This window comes from Corvus hawaiiensis, chromosome 4 (genome assembly GCF_020740725.1).
Source record: "Corvus hawaiiensis isolate bCorHaw1 chromosome 4, bCorHaw1.pri.cur, whole genome shotgun sequence".
Taxonomy (NCBI): Eukaryota; Metazoa; Chordata; class Aves; order Passeriformes; family Corvidae; genus Corvus; species Corvus hawaiiensis.
This window is the reverse complement of record NC_063216.1, coordinates 3295083-3319704: the sequence shown is the minus strand read 5'-3', so window position 1 is coordinate 3319704 and position 24622 is coordinate 3295083. Positions and strand designations below refer to the sequence as shown.

General features: G+C 41.8%; 1 protein-coding gene across 3 annotated transcripts in view; it reads right to left on the bottom strand.

The window, feature by feature from the left end:
• Positions 1-3535: 3535 nt before the first annotated feature.
• The window catches only part of DERA (deoxyribose-phosphate aldolase), a 48103-nt gene continuing 27016 nt past the window's right edge, over positions 3536-24622 (bottom strand). For 2 of the 3 annotated variants that reach the window (XM_048301286.1, XM_048301285.1), the window contains exons 7-9: positions 11417-11529; positions 7361-7510; positions 3536-5945 (exon numbers count right to left, since the gene is read on the bottom strand). In XM_048301286.1, the coding sequence (XP_048157243.1) occupies positions 5889-5945; positions 7361-7510; positions 11417-11529 (320 nt within the window). In that variant the 3' untranslated portion in view covers positions 3536-5888. The remainder of the gene's footprint in view (positions 5946-7360; positions 7511-11416; positions 11530-24622) is intronic. The other variant, XM_048301287.1, reaches the window with a different exon arrangement.

Here is a 24622-nt window from a genome sequence, read left to right as displayed (position 1 = left end):
GCTTTTCTTAACATTCAGAGGGAAACAACAAAAGTTCCCCTTTTCCTTCACAGATCTTTCACTTTTTTCCTAATGAAGGTGGAATATAAAATGTTGAAGGAAAAAGCAGTTTTCCCCCTACAGTAGAATTTCTTTTTCAGTTATTTTTAATCTGACATCTGTTTTAACATGCATTCACACACCACATTTATTTTAATTTTTTTCCCTCCCTTGTGTTTTATTATTTACCTCCTGCTCCAAAGAGATCACAAAAGATTACACTTCAGTGAAGCAATAAGAGCGGTGGCAATGATCTCTCTTACTTCTCACTACTTTTCTTTTTACCCCTCTGTTTTTCCTTTATCTACATCTTCCCATCACCGCCATCCCAGAGGCCTCGTTACAGCTGCTATCACACGGGGTGGAGGCATTCATGGGGTTCTTTTTGGAATTGGACAGATATGTGCTAGCTAGAACACAAAGCCCTTCTTGTTCAGAGCCCCAATAGTCGCTCTTTGCTCGGTTTCAATTCATGCCTTTAAAAAAGTTCCACCAAGAAATCACGCTCTGGGTCAGCTGGTGCCTGTGCTTTGAAGAAAGCCCCAGACTCTGCTGAAGGCAGCAGAAAGCAGCCAGCACTGAGACGTGCCAGCCTTCAGCAGACTTCTGACATGATGCTGGCTGAATGTTTCATTTCCCCTGGAAATGAAGATAACATCCTTAATCATCTTACGTGTAATTAAATTAAATCATGGAGCATACGCATTCTCCAGCTTCCCCTAAGAAGCTGGCTGCTCAGATCTGAGGGTTAGGGTGGGAAAAAAAGAGTTCTCAATGGACCAGTAATCACTACAGACAGTTTTAGCACTTTCTTGCCCCTGGGCAGCCTCTCAGGCAGTGAGAGAGAGCATGGGCTGGTCGGTGCAGCTGGCAGGCTCAGTGGTGAAGCTTGTCCAGCTCTTCCTGAGGTTGTGACAGTGGCAGGGACCCCTAACCCATGGGATTACCAAATCAGCCTTGTCATTGCCTTGGCCCAGACATAGGAAGGGAACTGGTTGGCTGCTTTGCTCATTTGCTTGTGTTCTTAACCAGTAAATAGGTGAGAACTCATTTAAGTCTTCGAATAAAAGCAGAGCTCATGCTATTATTGAAAAGGAAAAATCAGGCTATGAAGCTTTCCCTCATCTTTCTGGGCAAATCACCACCCATCTTAGGGTCTGGTTACACAAGGACACGGTGGTGTGCACCAGCTGAGCCTGCAAAGGGCCTGCTCAGCCTCAGGAAGAGGGGACTGAGAGGAGACCTTGTCAATGTCTACCAGTGCCTGAAGGGAGGGTGTCAAGAGGATGGGCCAGGCTCTGCTCAGTGGTGCCCAGCAATGGGACAAGAGGCAACAGGCAGAAACTGATGCTCTGGAAGTTCTACATAAACATGAGGAAGAATTTCTTTCCTGTGCAGTGACTGAGCACTGAACAGATTGTCCAGAGAGGCTGTGGAGCCCCCCTCACTGGAGATATTCCAGAACACCTGGACACAATCCTGTGCCATGCACTCTGGGACGGCCGTGCTGGAGCAGGGAGGTGGGACCAGCTGTGGTCCCTTCCAACCTGACCCATTCTGTGATTCTGTGATTCCTCTACTTCTTCCATCCAGAAAGAAAGGCTTGAAAAAACAAGTGTAGTCAATTCCAGTATGGCTTCCTCAGTTTGTTAACATTGTTTAAAAAGCCCTTTGTTTTCATCTCAGCTAAAGAAGCAATTTTAAATTTATGCTTTCACAATTCAGTGTTTTCAAACACTGCCTGTGATCTCAGAGATCTGAAACTTTTATGCCTGAAGAAAGCTTTGCTGTATTTTTCTGCACCCATCACCCACTCACTCCTGCTTTTAGGGAGTGCAATGGCTGCAAACTTTCTTGGTGCTTCTTTCTAAGTCTTATCACCTCTTAATTTAGCACAGTTCTGACTTTCTGGGACTTTAATAAAAACAGGATATCAGTAATTTTACCAATGGTGTCTTTACATAATAAGAATACTCTTCTCTCTGGTTGCCCTGTTATATAAGGACTGACCAGAAGGACAATTTTCTTTCTCTCCTGGGCAGGTTACATCTAAATAAAAGCAGTTTCCTCCTTTACTCCTACTCCACACAATACATATCATCCAGCTGTGATTTCAGCAAAAGCTCACCAAGATTTGGATAAAACTTGCTGTTGTTGTTTGTGGGGCTTTTTTCTCCCCAAGAGAGACAAGGAGCCAAAGTTCCAACTGAGCAAAATAAAATTAAAAGTAGATCAGTTTTTTCTGTCTCAGTGGCACGTGCTATGGTATATAATGTATGTTCCCTGCTTCACAAAGGAAATGAAAGAATGAAATTATATGACTGATGAAATAAAGATATCAAAGTATTACTTGCCCCAGCTGATGTGTGCACTTCCCATATAATTACTATTTAATATCTTTGTTTCCTACAAACCAGGAAAAAAGCTTACCCTCTCTCCCAATTCCCTCTTCTAGTAAATAAGCTGATGCAGAATATTCCAGATTTGCAGTTTCTACTTGACTTTCTTCTTGAATTTATTCTCTTCTTTGCAAAGTAATGTGGTCTACAAAACGAAGCTATTTAAAATCCTAAATGAATAAGTGTTATAAAAATAATAAATTGGTATACAAGACTGACTTGCACAAAACATATGTTACACTCTGAAATATATTTAGACATGAGTGCATAATTGCCTGTTCCTTTCCTAATGACCTGAAGCACAGAACTAAATCTGAACTTTTCCCACAGTCTGTGCAGCAACGCAGCACCGCCCCCTCCACACTTCCCAGCAGCTCAGGTCCTCTGCCTCTCACGTGCTGCCCACAGCTTCCATAAACCTCAGCTGACCATGGCAACTGAAGAGCAGCAAATGGCCAGCAGGAAAAAGATGGGAAAGGTGGAAAAAAAGGGCAGTGGAAGTGCTGGTTAGGGTGAAGGGCAGCAAGCCCAGGAGCCCACGCTGTGAGCACTCCCAGCGCCCCGTGGGTGGGGATGTAGATCCTGCCACGCCAGCCTCCGACCTCAGCTCAGAATTATGGTAGTCCCTGGATCTCTGGGTCTGGCTCTCTCACAGGCTCAGTGCTGGCACAAGCCCAGGAATGCTTCTAGCCCTGCCCAGCCTTCTCCCAACCACAGCAGGGGCCCAGGAGCCCCACTCAGCTCAGCTGCCCTCCAGCCCTGCCTCTGCCTCATCCCGTGATGGATCCCATACCTGCTAAGGTGGTACAGGCCCTTTGGATAAGCCTTGTTCCCTGCCTCCAGCCCAGTCCTTTGCTGCTCCTGATGGGATCCCTGGCCCAGGTTTAACCCCTCACATCCCTCATGGCTGTCAGCAGAGGAATTGTTGGCTGGTACCAGCAGCTTCTGCAGGAGGGCTGGAAGACGAGGCTCTGGGGCATACTGGTGGCCCACAGACAGAGACAATGTGGATGTAACTTGAAACACCATGGAGTTAAAGACAACCAGTTGCTCTGAAACACTGAGCCTTCTGCTCATTCCTCGAAAAAGAACAACCCTCAAACCAGAATCATCTTTATTTGGATGTGTTTACAGACTCTGTTACTTTTTTTCTTTTTTGACAAAAATATAAAGGTTTCAACAGAAAAAAATGTATAAACTACTTTCCAATCCAGCTTCTCTGAAAACACTGGTTGGCTCGGAGTTGCACAGTATTTCACATAGGTGTGTTTTTAATGTTCATGGAAAAGGGAAGTGGCTATCCTTGACTTTTCAGGAACCTCCCCCTCTGCAAAGGGAGCCTGTCACCCCTGAAGTAACCAGCAGCAGCCCATGTGCACATCAAAACTGTTGACAGAATTCCTCCTGGCAACTTCTTTCCTCAACACAGTTCCCATGGAGACACACTGAGGTTGTTCTCACCTTACACAGTGAGGTGGCAAAGTTGGACCTCCATTAATTTTAAGGAACTACACAGAGTCTTCCACCTAGTAACTAAAGCATCTCCAAAAAATAGTTTCTATCGTCAGCCTAATTGTCCAAAAGACAAACAACAACAAAAAAAATGTGGTTTGCAAGTGGTGTTACTTCCCTCTATGGAAGTATGGACATTTATAACATTTAATAACATTTATAGAGCTAAACAGCAGCAAAATCCAGTGTGTGGTGGCTGGGAGGGCACGGCAGAGGGTCAGCCTGGCAAGCACCTGGTGGGAGCTGACTTCACATAAGAGGCTCTGTATTTCTGAAAGCTCAGCAGCAGAATTTTCCTCTCAATATGCAAACAGGCACTTGGATTTTTCCTTGATGGAACTGGCAATGAAATCAGAAGGAAAACTCACGGTAAAAAGGGCCACTTTTCAGGAAAACAAACGTGAAAATAGAGTCACAGCTCAGCCTCACCTTCTGCGTTGAGACCTAAAGCAGAAACAGACTGAAAGCCTTGGATGAACTACTTCCTGAGAAATTAAGGCCCATTTTTAATCCTGAGCACTACATAGAGGATTTTGCTTTCTGTGTATGTTGTTTTTCTTGACTTCTTTCCCCCTAATCAGCTCTCCTATCTGTCCAAGGTGTTTTGTAGCACACTAGTGATTCAGGCGGTAGAGCCAGATAAATAACTGAGTTATTATCTTTATAATAAATCTCTTTGTAATAAATGCACCTTGTAGCTTGATTTACAGCAAAATCCTCCTCCTCCTCATACTTCCATGATGAGACCTACTTAAGTCAGTGAGACTAGTCATGATGACAAGATAATTAAGTTTTTAGTACAACTCTGCTAAGTGAGCAGAATGCACTTCTGATATAATGCATCTACTAGCTCCAGTCTGATATTCAAAAGGTGTTGGTGATTTGGGTATTATTCTTAATGTGCTCTGAAAAAAAGCACATTTTTTACATTAAAGCACTAAACCCCATATAGGACGCAATTCAGATCATCTTTTAAATTCAAGTGTTTCTTTTGGAATGGCAAAGTTGAAGTTCAGCCAGCCTAGCAGTGACACCTGCAAACTGACAGCCAAACCCCCCTACACCAAAATGGAAAGATTTGCATGAATGTGTTTTAAAATGACAGGAGACAGGAACTGGAGCTTCTAAGCAAGTTAGACTAAAATTTTAAGAGTGAAATGCCTAAAAATAGGCCCCTGAATGCATAGTTAGGCACCTATATAGAGACTGCTTGATTTTCAGTTGTTCTGATCACCCAGAGCTCCCATTAACGTCAGGAGCAACTGTGGATACTCAGCTCTTCTAGAAATCAAGCCACTTTTATTCAAGGGTCTAAATATGGATGTCTGCGCCCAAGTTTGGGGGGAAAAATACAAAAAATAAAAAAGAAGTCTGGTTTTTTTTGCTTTTTTTTTTTTGCTACAGAAGACATTTTATAAAAGAGAAGTAATAGCCAAGTTTCATTCTCCTTTCCCCTTACAATGCTTGAAACTGAATCAACGGAACAATTAATAGTGCAACACATCTGTGCCAGAAGATTTTGTCTGAGGTGAATGGAAATCTATTCCAAGATCAGTAGCTCTTAATTAGCAATCTGAAACATTCCATAGATATTTCATATTCTCCGACTGCAAAGTGTTACCAGGCCACCTAAATCTTTTTCATAGTATTTCAGTGTTGCCATTAATAAGCTTTTCAGGCTGGTCTGAGGAACTTTGCAAGATTAACTTTGCAAATCTGTAAGTATTAACTATTTAACTATTTCAGAAATGCCATTTTCTTCTGCTTTTGGATCAAGTACAACCAGCAGACTTGAGCATATTTTTAAATACCATAAACTGTGAAGAAGGGAGAATTAGGCCTTTAATTCTGTCATATGCACTTGGTTGTCAGAAGACTTCTGAATGCTGTTTGCCTAAAGACCTCTTCTGTAAAAGTGATCCTGAGTTGGTTTTGTGTCTAAGCCATTGCCAGTTCATGCTGAAGTGCATAAGAGCCAGTCACATGATAGAAAATCTGCAAGAAAAAAAGAGAATTTATGATGGAATTATATATGACTATAAAGCTGCAAGTGTCAAGGAAGCAACAAATTAAAGGCATGCTAGATGAAGATGATAGATATTTGTTTGTGTGTGTACATAAAATATGATGTAATATCCCTTAATATATTTGTTTGTAGGATATGAACTAAGGGCTCTTGCTGCTGTGTTTGGAAAGAAAAAGTAAAAAGCAAAGACTCTTGTTGCTCTCAACTAAGATTTCAAAAAGAGCCAGGTAGAAGTCAATGCTTTCCTCTGTCATCTGGTTTAGACTACTTCAGTATGTTTGCTTTATTGAACATAATGCCTGGGACATTTTATCTTCCATGTTTCTAGGCAGCATAGTACAGAAGAGCTTTGGTCATGGCTGGGGCATTTGTGCAATCCCTGGCAGATAAAAGATACGACCCTTAAGAAATCAGGACAAATGGTGCAACACAATCACTGGCTGTGTTCTAACACCCAGCAGTGATGGCAGTGGCAAGGAGAAAGCTCATGCTGCTCTGTCATAACCAGGGACATAATTTTAGGTCAAGAGTGAGGCAGAGGGAGAAAGACAGTATTATTCTCATTGCAGGAGCGAGCCAGGGGTTTTCAGCAGTCATGAATATTAACCTGACACCTCTCAGCTGTTCTATATTTCTTAAAACATGTCAGTATTTCAGTTGCTAGGAAAGGTAAGGAAAGGGAAAAGACTGGTGCTTTTGTCCTCCCTCAAATCCCCCATACCTCATGTTTTCCCAGCAGCAGCAACAGGATAATGACTCTCGGATATTTTTCTTGGTTAAAGGTAATATCACCTCTTCTCCTGGGATTAATGAACATGGGAGCCAAGTCCAGAAGCCCCCACGTTTTGGCAGTTCCTATGACACTACACTGTTCCCAATCATACCACATCCTTTGGGTGGGTACCCCGTGCAAGTTTCTTCCCCAGGGAACAACCAACATGTAAAAAATGCTCTATCAGCAGCACCATACATAGAATAAGAGGTGAGTGTCTCCACAGGGATGGAAATACACCGTGAGCAGTTGTGGCACAGTGACACAAAGGGTCTGTGAGGTCCTGTGAGGCTCAGTCACAGCCAGGAGTGAAGGGGACAGCACCGCCATGCATTTGCAAAAGACTCTGTACATGCACAAACTGAGCCCTTTTTGCCCAAATTTTGTAAAATTTTACACTGCAAACATGGCCTAGACCATGGTCAGCTGCTCCAACATCAGTGTCCCAGATGCCTGTAATGACAGCTCAAACCTGAAGAAATACTGAGCTGGAAGTGAACCTGTCATTAATAATGAATTAGATGGATGTTCCACTTCTGCAAAAGCAGTAAGCCAGGACATTTAGAAAGATTACTTTTGTTCTCCTCAAGTTGTAAGCTGCCAACAACCAACCTGTTGCTCAATGTCTCCCAGCAAACTACTGGCACCCAGGCGGAAGAGCTCTGGTGTCAGCCACTCCACTCCCAGCTCCTCCTTCACCAGCATTAGCCAAGTAATAGCTTCTTTGGCTGTCCTAATGCCCCCAGCAGGTTTAAATCCAACCTTTAGAGAGAAAAAACAAAATAGAATAGCAGTCAATGTTTGTACACCTGCAGCCTCAAAGTGCCTGTGATGTAACAGCTCTGCCTGGCAAGGGCCTGACTGCAAACGGGACAAGATCTGGACTAGCACTGGGAGCTATCAAGCCTCAGCCATCACTGCCAAAGATAACATTGCTGAGGGAGCAATACTTTCCACCCCTGTGCACCTTCTCAGGAGCTGGGCTTGAGGTCTTATGGGAGTACTTTGCCTATAGTACAAGGGATTTAGGCAGTGATGCCATGAAGATTTTTTGCCTTTTCTTTTATACCCCTGTTATACCTTTTTACAACTTCTGTATTCTCAGTGCTTTTTGCCTACATTCTTGGACTTGTTTGTTCAGCCAGGACACTAAACATTTTAGAAGCTTCGTAGCTAGGGATCAGTGTGCCCCAGAGCCCAAGGTCCTCTCCAGAGCACATTCTGTAAACCAAGATAGAACCATCCAGGGGAAGGCTCCTTGGGGAGGGGGGCTCACTCAAGCCTCTCATTGGGGAATCTTTGATAGATCTGCTAATTAGCAAGACCTATAATGTTATACCCGATCTTTTGGGGTGGGCATTTTGCGGGGTGCATTTCAGTGCATTCGACCTGGCCGTGTGCACCTAAGGATCCTTAAAACAAACACCAAGGTAAAATCCCTTTTTCCCTTCTAACCATGTTTGACTCTTGATTTTAACACCAGGAAAAAACATCAGCAGGACTGGGACAGCTGCATAATCACACAGTGCCCATATCATAATCACCTACTGCCAATCTAATTCCAAATATAGAACAACAAATACACAACAATAACACCAAAGATGCTGCTTTTGAGGCAGCTGACTTTGGACAGCAGTGAGAGCTGGTTGTATTTTATAAAAAGCCTGTGCAGCAAAGTTACACATGATTTGACTGTACATTCAAATGTACCAGAGGTTTTATTTTCACTAAAATTTTCCAAACAGGAATTAAATTAGGCCTGTCTTTATCAAAAATTGAAAGCTTTGTGCTTCACAGGAACTGCAAAACTTCTGTCCCCCCACCACAGGCTGGATATGCTTTCAGTCATTCGGTGCGAGATGTGTGTCATATCTGAAGGTGAACTGCCATGTCTGTAAAGGCATAAACACCAAGGAAAACTTATCTTTGAGGTAAAGCATGTCTTGAATCCTGGGATGGACCTGCTGTGCACTTGGCATACACACCTAATGCCAGTCCTTTGGTTATGTGCCATTTAAACACGTCTCATCCCGAGAGAGAGCGTGTGACACACAGCTATCAAATCCCTCATCAAAAATGCCAAAATGTTGGCCTGGAGCAGCTACCTAAACTCTTGAAAAACAAGGAGAATCAGGAAAAATTCTTTCTGCATTAAAAAAAAAAGTAAATCTGAACAACATGTAGCACACACTGATTCTCCCTATGTTTTCTCCTGCCATTAACCTTCACATTCGGCAAGAATTATCATTTTGGTTTTTTATGTAAGCTCCTGAAACCTCACTGCATCGAGGATTTCTTTGTGCCTTATGGATATAATAGTGGAATCAGAAAGTATCTGTTTTTAAATGTGTTTGGTAATCTTTTTAATATAGTGATTTCAGGACCAACAAACACAGAATAAATCCTTCTCTCATGCTGGAGCTTTGTGATAATGGCATATTTCCAATAAGATTAAAAGGAACAAAAGCAGGAAAAGCTTGATAAATCCAAACCACGAAGACTGTGTTTTTGTGGATGGACAAATAGATGTGTGAGTGTATGCAAACATCTGTTAACATTAGATTTTCAAGAAGAATTTAAAGCACAGCAACTGGAAAAGCATCTTCTAGACAATAAGCAAAAAAAGTTGGAATGTGTTTTCTTTCCCTCAGGAAGAGGAATTCTAATGAAATTTGAATTTAGATTTCTTCCTAGAAATGCTACATCTCTTTGAGATAGTCTGTGGCAAAAACAAGTAAAACAGAGTTAATAAGAGAATTAAAACCATCATTCAGAATTCGTTCCCCTTTTAGCAGATTCTGAAAGCTCTTTTCTTTGCAAAAAAAGCTGACAAAGACAAGCCTGTCCTCTCCTCCATTTACCAGCTTTCCAAACAGCACATCTGACTGCCATAAAAACGTAAAAAGGAAGGGGGGTTGGAATTTAATTCAAGAGCAGTACAAAGTCCAGCTACCACTTTCCTGCTGTTTCACAGCATTTCATTATTTTGCTTAATAAGTTCATCTCCTCAAGAATTTTCTCTTCACCTTACATTATTAAAAGTAATAAGTTTTTCTGGATTGGGGGTTTTCCCAACAGAAAAACCAATTTATGTATGTCCTTCAATAATGACAGGAAAAGATTATTTCCCATTATATTGCACACTTTTCATATCACCACCACAGCTTATCAGTCAATAAATGTTACTCTGCAACTTGTTCCTTTCCTTGAAGAAGTTTAATTTCTGTATTAACCTGTTTTTCCCAGGCAACGCCTTGCTAGAAAGCATCCCTACAGCAGCAAAATTAGTTTGTTAAAGAAACCATTTAGAAATTTCTTGCCACTGATAATATTGTCTTCAGTTAATAAAAGTACATAAAGTCAGTTTACATCTAATTCACTGACACACACATGCACACGGACACGAGCACTTATTCTTAACAACACATTTCATACCATGAATGCGTCCTTTGAAAGCAAAAGGTGAATTCAACATTTATATCCAGTTATGGGGACAAAGCTGTGTTAATGCAGCAGGGACCAACTTGTGGCACACAGCTCATGCAAGCGGCACTGGTGCCCGAGGGAGCTGCCTCATGCTGGGCAGTGATGGTGCTCCCACAGAAACAAGACTATTGGAGCTGCTCCAGCTGTTGTGTGGCAGAGAGAGGCAGGCTGGGGAAAGGAGGAGTGGGGATAACCCAGGGATCCATGCTGGCCTCATCTAGATGGCTACAGAGAGTAGATGGACACACCTCTAACCTGGTGTCACACATTGCTCAAGGCCCAACAGACCCTAGAGCCATCTCAGCCCCCATCCCACTGCTCATCCCACGTCCTGACATTGTACCTTGCAAGGCCACCTGTGGAAGGGACAGAAGGATAAGCTAGAGAAGGAGGGAAGGGTGGCCAGAAATGGAGAGAGGCTCTTAGCTAGAGATGTGGCTTCTTCTCCTGGTGCTGAAGGTGAGGACCAAGCCCACTGCTGACCACCAGCACCAGATCTAACTGGCAGCCCCTACTTGCCCACGGATAAAGGAAGTGAGAGGTGGCTTAAGCCCTCCTGGGAATCTCCTCCCTTCTCCATATTTCAGCACAAGGATGAATGCACAGACAGTTCATTGCTGTACATTCCCCTTTTCTCCACTGACCTCGCTCTACAGCGACCTGATCAATAAACATTAAGTACCAGGACATAATGTTCTTCCAACCCCTGTCCCCTCTCTCCTTCCTTCCATCCCAGGCAACGGGATACAACTGGATCTGCCTCCTTGCCCCCTTGGAAAGCGTCTCTGGCAAGGGAAGAAAGAGCAAAATGCATCCCTTGGGCTGCCAGAACAAAGTCAGGAAATCCAGTTGTGTACACTGGAGAGACATGATGGCTCTGAATTTGTACAGCTCTGCTGAGGTTTATGGGAGCATGTCAGCCACTGCCAGCCTGAGATTTGCTCTGTTATTAGTGGACATCCCCACTTAAATGGTGAAGCAAAATTCAAATCCAAATGCAGCAGGGAACACTTTGATTGCATGAGCTTTTATGGAATGAAGTAACAGCTCTTCAAGGGAGAAAAGACAAAAGCAGAAAAAAAAAAAAAATAAAAGGAATATTAGCAAATCAATCCTATTACATTCTTATTTCTTTCTGAGTGAGCCTGTTTGGTTAATTTGTACAAAGGAAATGAGAACTACCTTGTAGCCAGTTTGCCAGTAGTATTCCTTAATGGCTCGCATCATGACTATGCCAACGGGAAAGGTCGCATTTTCCACCTCCTTTCCTGTAGATGTCTTTATAAAATCGGAACCTGAAAGGAAGTAAAACGTTTTATAGCAGTTTTAGAACAAGAGCCCCTCTGCACATACAAGTTCACAGCCTCCTGTGATGCCCTCCTGCTTCACAGCAATTCTGAAGCATTCCTCTACACATATGTCCCCATGGTGTATATAAATCAACATTTTAGTATTTCCACAAGGATCTTTGAGATAGAAACTATTTTAATCAGGTTTTTTTTTAATTTAACTTTGCATCTACTTAGTCTCACATTTGCCAGTCTGGTATTGTATCTCCTGCAGCTGTTTTTAAGAGAAGGGAAAGATACCTCAGATGTGTTTACTAAACCAGCTGTGTAATACTGTAAACCAAGGGAAAACTCCCCTTTTATGCATTTTGCAATCGTAACATTGCAAGTTACTACACTGAAAGTCACGCTCTGATTTAATGCAGTTACAAGGTCAAAACATCTGCATTATTTAAAGAACAAGAGTTAGCCTTGGCTTATTTTTTTCTGCTTTCTCACTTGTGAATAACATTCTTTACTGCCTGTCTTAATACTTGTGTAACGTTCTCGGGTATTCTTGCTGTTCTGCCTTGGCTTGAAAGAAATCCTGAAGTACAGTGTAAGAAAAAGCTAAGAAACTAACAAAAAATAATGAGCCTTGCAGCGCATGATCCAGCATTGACAGAATACAATGACAAAACTTCTTTAATTTCATTAGGACGCACTTCATCCCTAGGAACCTACTTCTTAGAAAAGGTGTACTGTGGGATCATTAATTATCAAAAGTAATTGGGAGAAGAAGAGGGATAATTCAAACATCATGTAGTAGTGCATCATCCACTTAAGTCAATTGGAACTGCATCTGCTTCCACTTCAAATTTGGCTTAGGGTCCATTTTGTCTCTTATGTGAATGATGATGCCTCTACAACATCCCCTAGAGTAGGGACAGGGAGTTTCAGCACCGGCTCCAGCTAAGGAGTTGCCTTGGCTACATTCTGTGTGCTGCAGCACACTCCAGAGAGTGTCTCCTGATGGCACAGCTGACTGGCACACAGCTGGGTCTCAGCCTGATGGCAAGGCAACACAAAGCCAGGCATGCTCCTGTGGCTGATTTAAACACAATCAAATGGTATCACAAACTTTGGGGTTTCTTAGACCACAGTTTTCGCTGTAGGCTTCCAGACTAGGCAGCATCTCAGCCCAGTGGTGATTCAATTGCACCCTCCTGTGACAATTTCCACTCTGGAGAGAAACAGCTATTTGCAAGAAGGATTCCAACTCCAGGGAAAGTGCAATGTGCAAAAGAGGCAGTTAATAGTTGATAGAGCTTTGCAAAGAACGGAGCACACAGGAGAGACAATTGAGTTGCACATTTCAGAGCTGCCCCCTTCCAGAGAGACACTACGAACATCTGATAGTCACATTAAAACAAGGAGCAGTGGAAGTGAAACTTCAACATCACCAAATTATATTTTTAATTTCCCTTTCGAAATGTAGCACTTAAAGTCCTTCAGTGCAATACTTCATTTTTTTTCTACTATAAGGTAAGTCAAAGCTTTTATAAGTCTTATAATTACAAGTCTCTATGGTACAGTTTCATTAAAAACTTTCATTAAACAACAGCTGCCCTTGTATATGGTCTTCTAATCAATTTGGTCAAACAGAATGACTTCTAATCAGCTGTTGATAAAAATAGAAGATGAAATTTTAATTCTAATAGATTAACCACAAACTCAAGATAGTCTTCAAAATCCATCTAGTTCTATTCTCCAGTGGATTTAACGACTATTCAGCAACTCATTACTAAATAGAACAAGATGAACATTTTCCAGTTCATTAAAGAAATGTACTATGTATTTTTGCATTGTCCTCATGATTCGTTACGGGGAGTCTTAATTACAAGATAATGGATAATGGTTATTAAATGCAGACTCCAGTAATGAAGCTCTATTCATTTGCGAGCCTCAGAGACTGCAAAGAGGGGAAAATAAAATTACTAGCTTCAAAAGATTAACGGATCAAATTATTATTCAATTTTGAAAATCTCATTCAGACTTCATAGAAACAAGAAGAGATTAAAAACTAGTATTAGTACAAAAGTTGTGCATTTATATATTTATTTTTAAATAATATCTTAAGGCTATTACCAGAATAATCAGCTTTAGATGTGATTATTAGACAAACATACAGCCAATTTAGTAGCATCCTCTAACAATGAAAACAATACATTTTTCTTTCCCGCACAAATTCTTTTTATGACACAAGAGCTTGCTAGCAGGACTGCAGGCAGCCCCTTGCAGAAGACAGAGGACCCACACCAGCACAGAGAGCCACAATGGAAGGTGCTATTAACTTTTGGATTTCAGCAATGAAAAGGGGGATTTAAAAATCAAGCCCTGCCATAAAAGGCACCTCATTTAGCAGACCTCGTGCCAACCCTGTAATAATAAGGGAGTTTCACCCAGTCTATTTCTTATTTAAGTTTTCAAAGACAAGTCTAAGGAATTAAGTTCAGAAGGAGTTTCACCTGGAAATTTAGGTGATGATTTAGAAACCTGAGTTTTATCACCCATCTTCTCATGTTCCTGTGAACGTATACACTCAAAAAATCAAGGCTAAGGTTAAAATACATGCTGGATGGCTTTCCCCTTCCTTAGAGTAGATTACACGATTCAATGAAGCATTAAATCCAACATTTCACAAAATTAGTTATTCAGGGTAGATTTCTAGGCCTAGTGAGCCTGGAAAAGACCACACTCCCTACTTCTATTTTCCAATGTGAAGCCACACCAGTACATTTCCTTTCAAGGCAGCAAGTCATGTAAGACTCACTGAACCAGGGAGATAGGACGAGCTCTGCTTAGAACGTGGTGCCAGTAACACCAAGGCTGTGGGTTCAACACAAACAGGCCATTTACCTCAGAGGAAGTCTATTACATTATTTCTGTTCTAGATACACAGCCTCGTTTATGGTGGCACCTGAACAAAGTTGCAGAGCTGAGGTATCCAGAAGCTGAGGGACTTGCCCAAGGTTTCTCAGCAAGCATTTGGCAGGGCATGGATTGAATGCTCTGGTCTCCCAGAAGGTCAGAAGAGCTCCCAGAACTGGCCTGCCCTATTGCTATCCTGTACATCAACTGGAAACTCTACAAAGCTTTCCAGTCCACGTAACATTGAAGCAGAGCATGAGAAGTGGAGAATCTTATTTAGATGACAGCATCCAGGAAGCACACTCTGATTCCATAATTAAGCAATAAGGAATAATAAGCAGCATAGCAATCGTGGAGTAATCACAACCTTTTGGTTGTGAAGTGCTTCAAATGCCCTTGGGGAATGATTATCTCCTGATAACTACAGACTCTGTGTTGCTGCCTTAGTCTCAATAAAGAACAAAGATGTGGCTGGCAGTTTTAAACAATAGTTTAGAGAGAGATGCTTGCAGAGGGACAATTACACCGTGCTACTTTGTAAGTATTTGCAACGAGCACAAATATATCTTCATTGCTGCAACTGAGAGAACACATATCCTACCAAGACTTCCAGGACTGGTGGCAAAAAGTGGCACTCCGCTCAGAGGACCTGCAAAACCACCTGCTGTTTCTGCTGACAAGGTAGCAATGACAAAACAGTACCGTATCAAATGTGCACGAAGTCCCATTAGCAAGTCATCTTTCTATTTTATGAGCACCTAAACTAAGGGTCTTCAGATTCATACACAATTAGCCTTACTAAGGGTGACCAGGTTAACAACCCTCTGAAAATAAGAGGCAGGGCAAGATATAAAAGGCTAATGTAGCAGCTAATTCTTGTCAGCTGAGTTATCCTAATTGTCCCACTTACATGTCCTTATCCTGCCCCAGCAGCAAGATAAAATACATTCCCCGTTAGCTTAACTTTGCCATCCAGGAGAACAGAACACGAAGCTGTGGTAACTCACTTTAGCAGTGGCTCACCAGGCAGCTTTAGCTCCATGACACACGGCTACACTGCCAGACCACTTGGTTAGGTGCATATGCTTTTATGTTTTCACACGCCTGTGTCTCAGCTACCATTGAAAAATGCTGGTTTATAACTTCGTCTGTTGAGACCTGCCCATTTTTTGCAACTCCTTTCAGAAAAGTACCTGCACAGAGGGGAAAAAAAAATCCCATCACAGGGCTCCACATTTAATGTCTGTTTACAAGTAAGACAACCTTTTGAAAACCCATCCTATCATCCCAGCTTGGTTTCCAAGACTCAGAATGGATGCTGCCTTTCTTGTACAGCACCTCCAGGAGCAGGGGTTCTGCAGGCCAAACGATGCCCTCAGGAACACTTACACATGCACACAAAGGGACAAATTATTAAGTCCATACTTATGCAAAATTCCCTGTAGATGAAGTCTGAAAGAATTCAGCATTGCTGAATTATACACAGCTTGCTAATGCACTGTTACAGTGTCTACCACAGGTCTCCACAGAATACTATTACTTAATTAGTATTAGTTTCTCGTGTATTCATTTAAAATGCTTCTTCAGAAGGTTCAGCAGGAAGAGCCATACCACCTTCTGTTGCTCGGCTACATAGCACAGGCACTTGCTATTTTTAGAGCATTCCTTCCAATCCAATCCCTGTGTGGCACGGAGAAAGAGAAGATAAATAATTGACACGTGCTCCGGGTGCAAAGACCACAGCTGGAATCGCTGTCACTGGTGGCACCTGGCTTGGAGCCACCCTGAAGCACAGAAGGAAACATGCTCCCAGTCACCTCCCCACATTGCCATGCAGAAGCGGTGCTGGGAGATGCCAAGGTGCAGGAGTTCAGGCAATTACGTGCTGCTGGAACAGCCCCTCCTCTTCCTCTCCAAAGAGGAAGCAGCAGTATATCCTCCCAGGAGTGAGACGTGGGACAACAAAGAAGTTTAACGAATTCCTGTATTGTTATCCGCTTGTAAAATTTCATGTCTCTTTGCCATGATCTCGTTTTTCTTCTTCAAAAGGGTGTACCACATACTACACCCAGGGGTGTTACAGTGTATGACCTACGTTAACCTTATTTCTGTTTGCAGATGGCATTACTGGAACCACTGAAGCAGTTTGCCTAATGACACATGGCCAGCCAAAGGCAGAAAGAAGAAATAAATCAAGACATCCCAACACCTAATCCTAACCTTACTATCACTGGGAAAAACCAGACCTTTCTCTCAGCTTACCCACTTGCAATGCTGTTTCCTCTACAAGCCATTCTGTGGGCTATTTTTTGCCACGCTCCTGATTTTGAGCAAGATTCAAAACAAAAGAGACATCAGGAGAAATCTCCTCCCTAGCTCAGCTTGAGAGCGCAGCACGCTGCACCCAGGGCAGGAGGCAGTGCTGGTGGCACAGCTCTGGCCCCAGATTCCCAAACCCATGGCCCCCTCCAGCACTTACTGATGAAGCAACAGAAAGATTGGCCTCTCCTTTCAGACTGAGCACAAGCACTCTGGTTCTCAGCACTGAGCCACGTGCTCTGGCTAGGATGGGTGGAAAAAGCAAAGTGCTGTGGGAGAAACCGGACTTGATTTGAAAATCTCCCCCTTTGAGCTTCCTTTGCAAACGCTGAAACACATTGCATCACTTTTCTTGTTCACACTTAAATTAACCTAAGCAATGATAAACTATCTTAAACTGTGATATAATTAAAACAGCACTGGTCTAGGTCAGGCTTTTACCCTCTTGGCATTCTTGGTTTTGGATCAATACATCTCAGCCTCTCAAAATGTTGTCCAGCACATGACATATTACAGACTGAGGCTGAAACCCTGATATATCTACCAGTAATAGCACTGCAATTTGGAAGAAAATAATAAATATGCATGATGGCTTAGAATCACAGCAAAACATGGCATATTGCATTCCATGTTTTAGCAACCACATTTGGCTTTGTGCTTTTTAACGTTGGTAACAACTTTGAAACAAATATGTTAACGTTAAATCTCAGGTACACTTACGTATTGTCTATTAGCTCGTAACAAAATTACTCAAATTGAAGAAATAGCTGTTTAAAATCAATTTGGAAATACTCCACGCTGAATAAAGCAAGTAGAAAATCAGTCTACTTTATCAAGAAGGTGCTATGAATTTTAAAGATTGAAAAAAATCCACCATACATAATACAGCCAAAATCATGGCACTTCAATGTCATTCTGAGTGTTTTTCAACACTTGATGTAAAAAGCAGTTTAAGATTCTGTTCCTACTCTTACCCAGAGAAAGGTAGGATTGATTTTTGAGCTTTAAAAGTCTATGTCTTAATGCCACAGTCAGAACCTGTCCAGCATGCAGCCTCTTTGTCATGCAGAGGACAAACAGCAGCATCAGCCCCTCTTCCACACTGTTCCCTACAATCAAAGGCAGCTGGCACAGGTGAAGGCTTCAGTACCAGGGGGATTTCCAGGATCAAAGGTATTCTCCTTGAGCAATTGGAATGGTCAATGTTTGGCCTTTTGGCTTTGCCCGAAAAGCAAAAAATATAAGGTGCCAGATCTCACCAGACTCATCTGTGATCTGTTTGTTTCCACATGGCTTTTACAAATTAGGTAGAACAGATGTCTTGGGGGCTTGCATAGAGGGATGAATATTCCACTTCGGTGATCATGTGATTACTAGGAAAATGTGAAGCGCTTTTAGCTTATTTTTTATGACACTCTAACGTCTTCAACACCAACAAGCTGCAAACACATAGATTTTATCATGGACTTCCTGGATTCCCCTGATGCAACAAATATCCAAAGGGTAACACCCTGGATGGCCTTACCTATACATAAGGCATCACAATGCTTGTTTTTAAAGGGCATCAGTCTTACTTAAAACTCCTGCTCTCCAGAAGATTTTGCCCCTCAGAGTGTTGCCTTTTTTTTCTCCACCTTGATAATTTGGCATCTGGCAAAACTGCAAAAGCCCACGTGTGTAGGCTGCAGTGTAGGTGAGAACTTCGAGGTACAGGCAGATGTTTTCACCACTGTCAGTGGGGTTGTTTTGCAATGTTTCTAACTCTTCAGGCAGCCTGAATACCAAAAACCTGCCAGCTCCCTTCAAAGAAAAAAACAACCAAAACCCCTGACTGTGCAGCCACACTCCAAGCAGGAGGCACCTCTCTGCTGGCAGTCAGGGAAAGACACTTCTGGTTTTTTTAAGAAATCCTTTTTTCCTCCCATTGCATTATTAACAATGCTTACATGGCAAAACTAACAATTTTGTTTCAAAGGGATGCCTTATGAAGGTGTGCTGCTGATCAATCCAGTCTGAGTTTTCTGGCATAGTATCTACTGAGCACTACTTGAATGAAGGAAATTAAAAAAGACCAGTAAGCACCATCAAAAACAGGCAGCAACTCATAAAAAGGTATTTAATATGCCAGGGCATTGTTTCTTCACCTCCCTTTGTCAACAGCCCGTGTGCTGCTCTTACCACAGACTGCAATTATGGTGAGCATCTCAAACCAAAAGCACCAACAATCTGATTAACTGCATGGGTTTGGTTAAAAAAATAATTGAAACTGATAGAGAAATGCTGATCTCACCAGACCACTGGCAAAACAAAGATGATACTCCAGTCTTCAAATCCACATTTTATATAAAGGTTTTACATTTTTAAAAACTTACACGAAATATATATTATCATTTTGAACTTTGGCATTCCATTCTTTTTACTGAAATACTGTGAATCAAAGAAATTGAATATCAAACTCTCTTTGTGTTAGATGTGTATATATATCCTCATAGGTATTTAGTGGCAAGTTATTAAATGTCACTATTCATTGAGACAGTACATTTTATGTCTTCCTTACAGAAAAAAAACCCCCATCTATGTAAAATTTGCAGCAATATTTCAGAGCCTCACTCTGGTCTCAATGACTTCTTCCCTCACACGTTCAGAAATAGAGGTGGTCAAGCAGAACATCCCCTGTGTTCTCCTGAGCTGTCGCGTGCCAAAGTGCAGAGGCAGCGACGGTGTCAGCGTCGCACCAGGAGGTGCGACCACCCTGTCTGTACCTTTCCTTCTGGCATAAACAGCACAAAAGCGGCGAGGAATTCTGTGTTCAGCAACGTCAAATCCCATGCAAAGGTACCTGGTAAGTATTTATGTTGGAAAATGTGGTTCTGGGGTGAAGTACAGCAGTGTTACATATCCCTTATCTATCAACTAAGCACTGTATTCACATCCGTGGAGGGCTTTAAGGCCCCCAGACATTAGCCCAAGGCAAAACCACATTGTCTCCATTTAATTACCTATCTTTTCATACTGACTGTGATCCAAATGACTGAGTTAAACAAAATGGTTACTAGTAACAGGAGACCATTGATAACCAGCAAGCTGAGGTGGGCGTACGTGCACAGAGTTCAAAAGAAAATGATGCTGCTGCATGCTGTTTACTTCTCCAGTATGAATTTATAAAGTGTATTAGCACGAATTAAAAGGATTAAAATCCCAGGAACCAATGAAGTCAAAGAGAAATAGAAAATGGATTCAGTCCTAAAAAGATAAAATTACTTAACAACTTATTAAAACAGTTCATCATTGTAATTAAAATCCAAGTGCCTAGAAAAAAGTGCCACAAGAAAGGTAATTATTTATGAGGAGACTTTAAAAAGCCATTCATAGTGAATTTGGGAGAGAATCAGCCTGAAAGAGTTGGTAGTAGAAAGAAATTGTTCGTTTATTCATAAAACTTATTTTGGTCTAGCCTACCACTAAGAATCCCTAACATCTGCTCAATGGCAGCTGTAAGTAACATTAGGAACACTCAGCCAGTTTATATCTTTCCTTTTTATTAAAAAGTAAACAGGTCTTTTTAAATTATTCACTAGTAAATTAACATAAAAATCAGTGCTGTAGCTAACCACATTTTGTGGAAAGGCATCTGCAAGCTTTGCATGATCACGATGATCTCAATCTTTCTACATTTCACTGACTATTTTACTCTTTATGTGATGTCCCACCTAATTTAGCAAATGAAAACGTAGACAACTCACAAGCCATACAGGAGGCACAGCCATGAAAATACAAAATGCACCACTGGTACCTCAAAAGCCACATTAGTTGCCTCCTTCTGACTTTAACTGATTCCGTTCTTACCTTTCCTTTGCCTTCCGCTGCATAAAAATTCCCCCTCAAATAACCTCAGATCTCTCCTGCTTCTGTCTTTCAGGAGCAAGACATTCATTAGACAGGAAGGAGCAACAAAATACAGAGGTGTTACTAATCAGTAATTATTTGTTCTCATCTGCAGCACTTTTATACATAGGTGACAAAGTGCTCTGCGTGTTCCTGTGTTTCACTCCAAAACTGTGTTCTTATGACAGTAAAAAAAGGCACAGGAATACTTCAAACCTAAAAGCTTCTCTTTACCTCTGAATAACTTTTTTTTTACTTAATCTCATCAACATTTTAGAAGAAAAATATTTTACTTTCCTTCTGAGTTCCTCTCCCAGCTTCAGTGCTTACTTCATAATACAAACAAGTCCCTGCAAATGAACTCACCAAGAAGTTGTTCAAGGGCATGGAGTAGCTCTGTTTATTTTACTAGGATATTTTTGTTTTACTTCAAGGGAAAAACCAAGCATTTCTGCAGTGCTCTCTGGAGGCAGTTAATTTAAAGCTGAGCTGTAATTCTAACCCAGGCACTGGAAATGGCATTGTTACAATAGCACAGGGTCCATCCAGCTGAAGTTCCTGAGGAGTCTGCCTTGAAGCCACAACCATGCTGCAACTGGCAACCAAGCAAGCTGCTGAGAAGCTGAATTTGCTGAGATCCAGAGCAGCTGCAAACACAGTGCCTGATTACAACATAAACCTAACTAGTTAGCTATCAACAGTATTTATGGTATCGTGGTAGCAGAGAACCAGCTGAGACATGCCAGCCCTCCTCTTCCTGGGGACTAGGAGACCCGAGAAACACAGCATCCCTTTCCATCATACCCCACCAAGCTGCTTCCTCATCCTGGGGGTCAGCTTTGTTCCAAAGCTCCATTTATGAGTAAGGCTTTGTGCTTCCTTTGAGTTCTCCACAGGTTCACTTTCCAGAACTAGTGGGAAGGAGGCTTTTGAAGATACACGACTCACAATTTTGTATTCCATAATTTAAGTGCAACGTGACGCATGGAACATGGAACATCATCCCTTGTTTCCTTTTTGGTCCGTTAGAGGTGAATTAACAGATCTTCATGACAAACTGCAAGACTTCACTCCTTCACTCCTCTGATGTTTGGGATAGGCTGGTAAATTGGACATTGGATTTGCAACATGACTACAAAGGTGATGGAAAGAAGATGTTCTACTCAAGAAGAGGTCCTGGTATCACCGAGGAGGAATCTTTTCTACATCTCAGATTTAGGGAGAACTCAACTTTAGAAATCAGCTGCAGTTGTACACTGCAGGGAAATCACTTTGTAGCCTGAATGCTAGCAGGAAAGAAACATCAAAGGTACAAAAGACAATCAGCTGTCAGATCCCTGTTGATTTGCCATGAAGACTATGGCCTTTGCTGTCAATTTTGTCTTTGAAAAATTCCCTCAGAATGAGGACTACTACAGAAACCTCTGGTAAAGCTATTGTCTCTAGTAACTGTAAAGTAAGCACAGGCAGAAATCTTCATTTGTCTTATCCGAGAGATGCTGAATTCTAAAACTACAATTTCTGAAAAGGAATAAAAAAAAAAAAAAAAAAAAAAAAAACAACCAAACAACAAAATCAAATCAGGAACATTTCCCAGAGGATGAAATTCCAAAGTATAGTGTCAAAGAAGGGAATATCTTCCGTTCTTTCCAAAATCCCCCCAACACAATTTGAGCCACAAGAATCAAGAGGAACACAGAATGGCTGGGAGACAGACCCCAAGTAACCCAAGTACCTGCCAAGGAAATTCAAGTTCCTTGTATAACTCATCAAAAACACTGCAAGCAACCACAGAGGCAAGCTGGAAGAGTCTCTTTCCAAACACCATTGTAATGAGCATATTTCTGAGTATTGCTATGTCCTATGTTCATGTTCTGATAGCAGTCTTTTCCTTTGAGAACATGACTCAAATAGACTGACAAAGTCTGTTAGGCAGGCCTTTGGAATTCTGGTGAAAACTTGACATTTATAAGGAAGGAACAATGTCAAACACAAGCAGCCAGGAGGACCAACCATGTCCTGGGGGGCATCAGGCACAGCATCACCAGCCAGGCAAGGGAGGGGATTGTCCTGCTCTGCTCTGCACTGGGGTGGCCTCACCTCAAGTCCTGGGGGCAGCTTGGGGTGCCACAGTATAAAAAAGACATTAAACTATTAGAGAGCATCCAAAGGAGGCCACGAGGATGGCTAGGGGCCTTGAGGGGAAGCTGTGTGAGGAGCAGCTGAGGGCACTTGGTTTGCTCAGCCCGGAGGAGACTGAGGGGACACCTCAGTGCAGTTACAGCTTCCTTGTGAGGGGCAGAGCAGAGGCAGGCACTGATCTCTTCACTCTCACGACCAGTGACAAGACTTGAGGGAACTGCATGAAGCTGAGTCAGGGGAGGTTTAGGCTGGATATGAGGAAAAGGTTTTTCACCCAGAGGGTGTCTGGGCACTGGAACAGGCTCCCCACCGGGGTGGTCACAGCACCAAGCCTGACAGAGTTCAGGAAGCATTTGGACATTGCTCTCAGACACATGGTGTGACTCTTGGGGTGTCCTGTGCAGGGCCAGGAGCTGCACTCAGTGATGCTGATGGGTCCCTTCCAACTCAGTATATTCTGATTCTGTGATAAATGCATTTGTATTTGACCAGTCTCGTGTAGCTCAGTGAGGAATGAGTTCATGCAGCCCAGCAGTCAGCTGGGGTATTCAGTCTGTTTCTCTGCACTTCATCAGGTAACACTTCAAAATGCAGCATCAGCACCATTAGGACATGATTTGTTAAAAGCTCATGAATGTCTTTATATTGGTATCAGTGTATTTTAACATACAGCTTTATTAACATTCAAGTAAGGAAACAATCCATGCCCTCCTCACAGGAAATTTCTTGTTTCATAGTGACTAGTTTCTGCCCCACTTTAATGGCTCAACAGGTATTTCTCTTATATTTGTACTCATCTCTTGTTATGCCTCTTTGTTTTCACTGTGTCCTTGTGATTAAATGGGTAGATTCAAGTGAGTATCCAGAGCTTTTAAAATAACCTAATGATGTTCAAGATCACATATTCCTGTTGTATTTTTCCACTTAACACATTTCTCTTTAGAAGTCTAAATCCACATTGCTGCTGCCATGAGCAAGTATCTTCAAATTAGACAGGCACAACCACTAAGCCTTGATACCTTAAAAAGCAACAAAAAAATATCCAGGACCTGCAACCTTAAAATCATGCTTAGTTTATTTCCAATCTATATTAAGTTTCTGTTAAGGGACTGGATTTTCTAACTAGTGCTCCTACTTGCAATCTCTTAAAAGATACTTCAATATTTCATAAGCCAATATAATATAATTGATAGATACAGTAAATTAAATATTTATTTCTATTTTTCACTGGTTTAGTAGAATTTAACACCTGCTGCTGACAGAATAAAAAAACCCAACCCGAAATATCAGAGAAATAAATAGTACCCAGTACATCTATTGATTTTACATAATATTTCCATGTTTTAAAATTGCATTCTCTCAAGCCATTACCCTCAATACCAGAGCTTCCCAGATGCAAAGTTTTTTGCCAGGAAGCCCTGTTATTTTGCTGGCATGTTTGAGTAGAACTATTCACTGTGCAACAATTTCTGAGTCTGAGGTGATATGAAACTTGAGAAGTTTTAACGCAAATTCTAACAAGTTATTTAACATAGAAACAAGGTTTCATTCATGGGGAAAATTAACCCAACAGGGGTGCTTTCTCACCTCTCTGCATCACTTGTTATAAATTGAAAGTATACCATTTAGATATTCCATAATTAACATGTTTTGGAAAGATCTCGAATATCAGCAAAAATAAAGTGCTATTCAGGCACTGAGGATAATTTGCTAATAGAAGGTTGACCCCTCTCAGCAGTGTGCTACTCTGTCAGTACCTGCCCACTCACTGCAACCTGCTATTCCACAACCAGTTCCAGAGGTTGAAGCATAAAGAATAGCCACTTTCTTAAAGGTCAAGGAG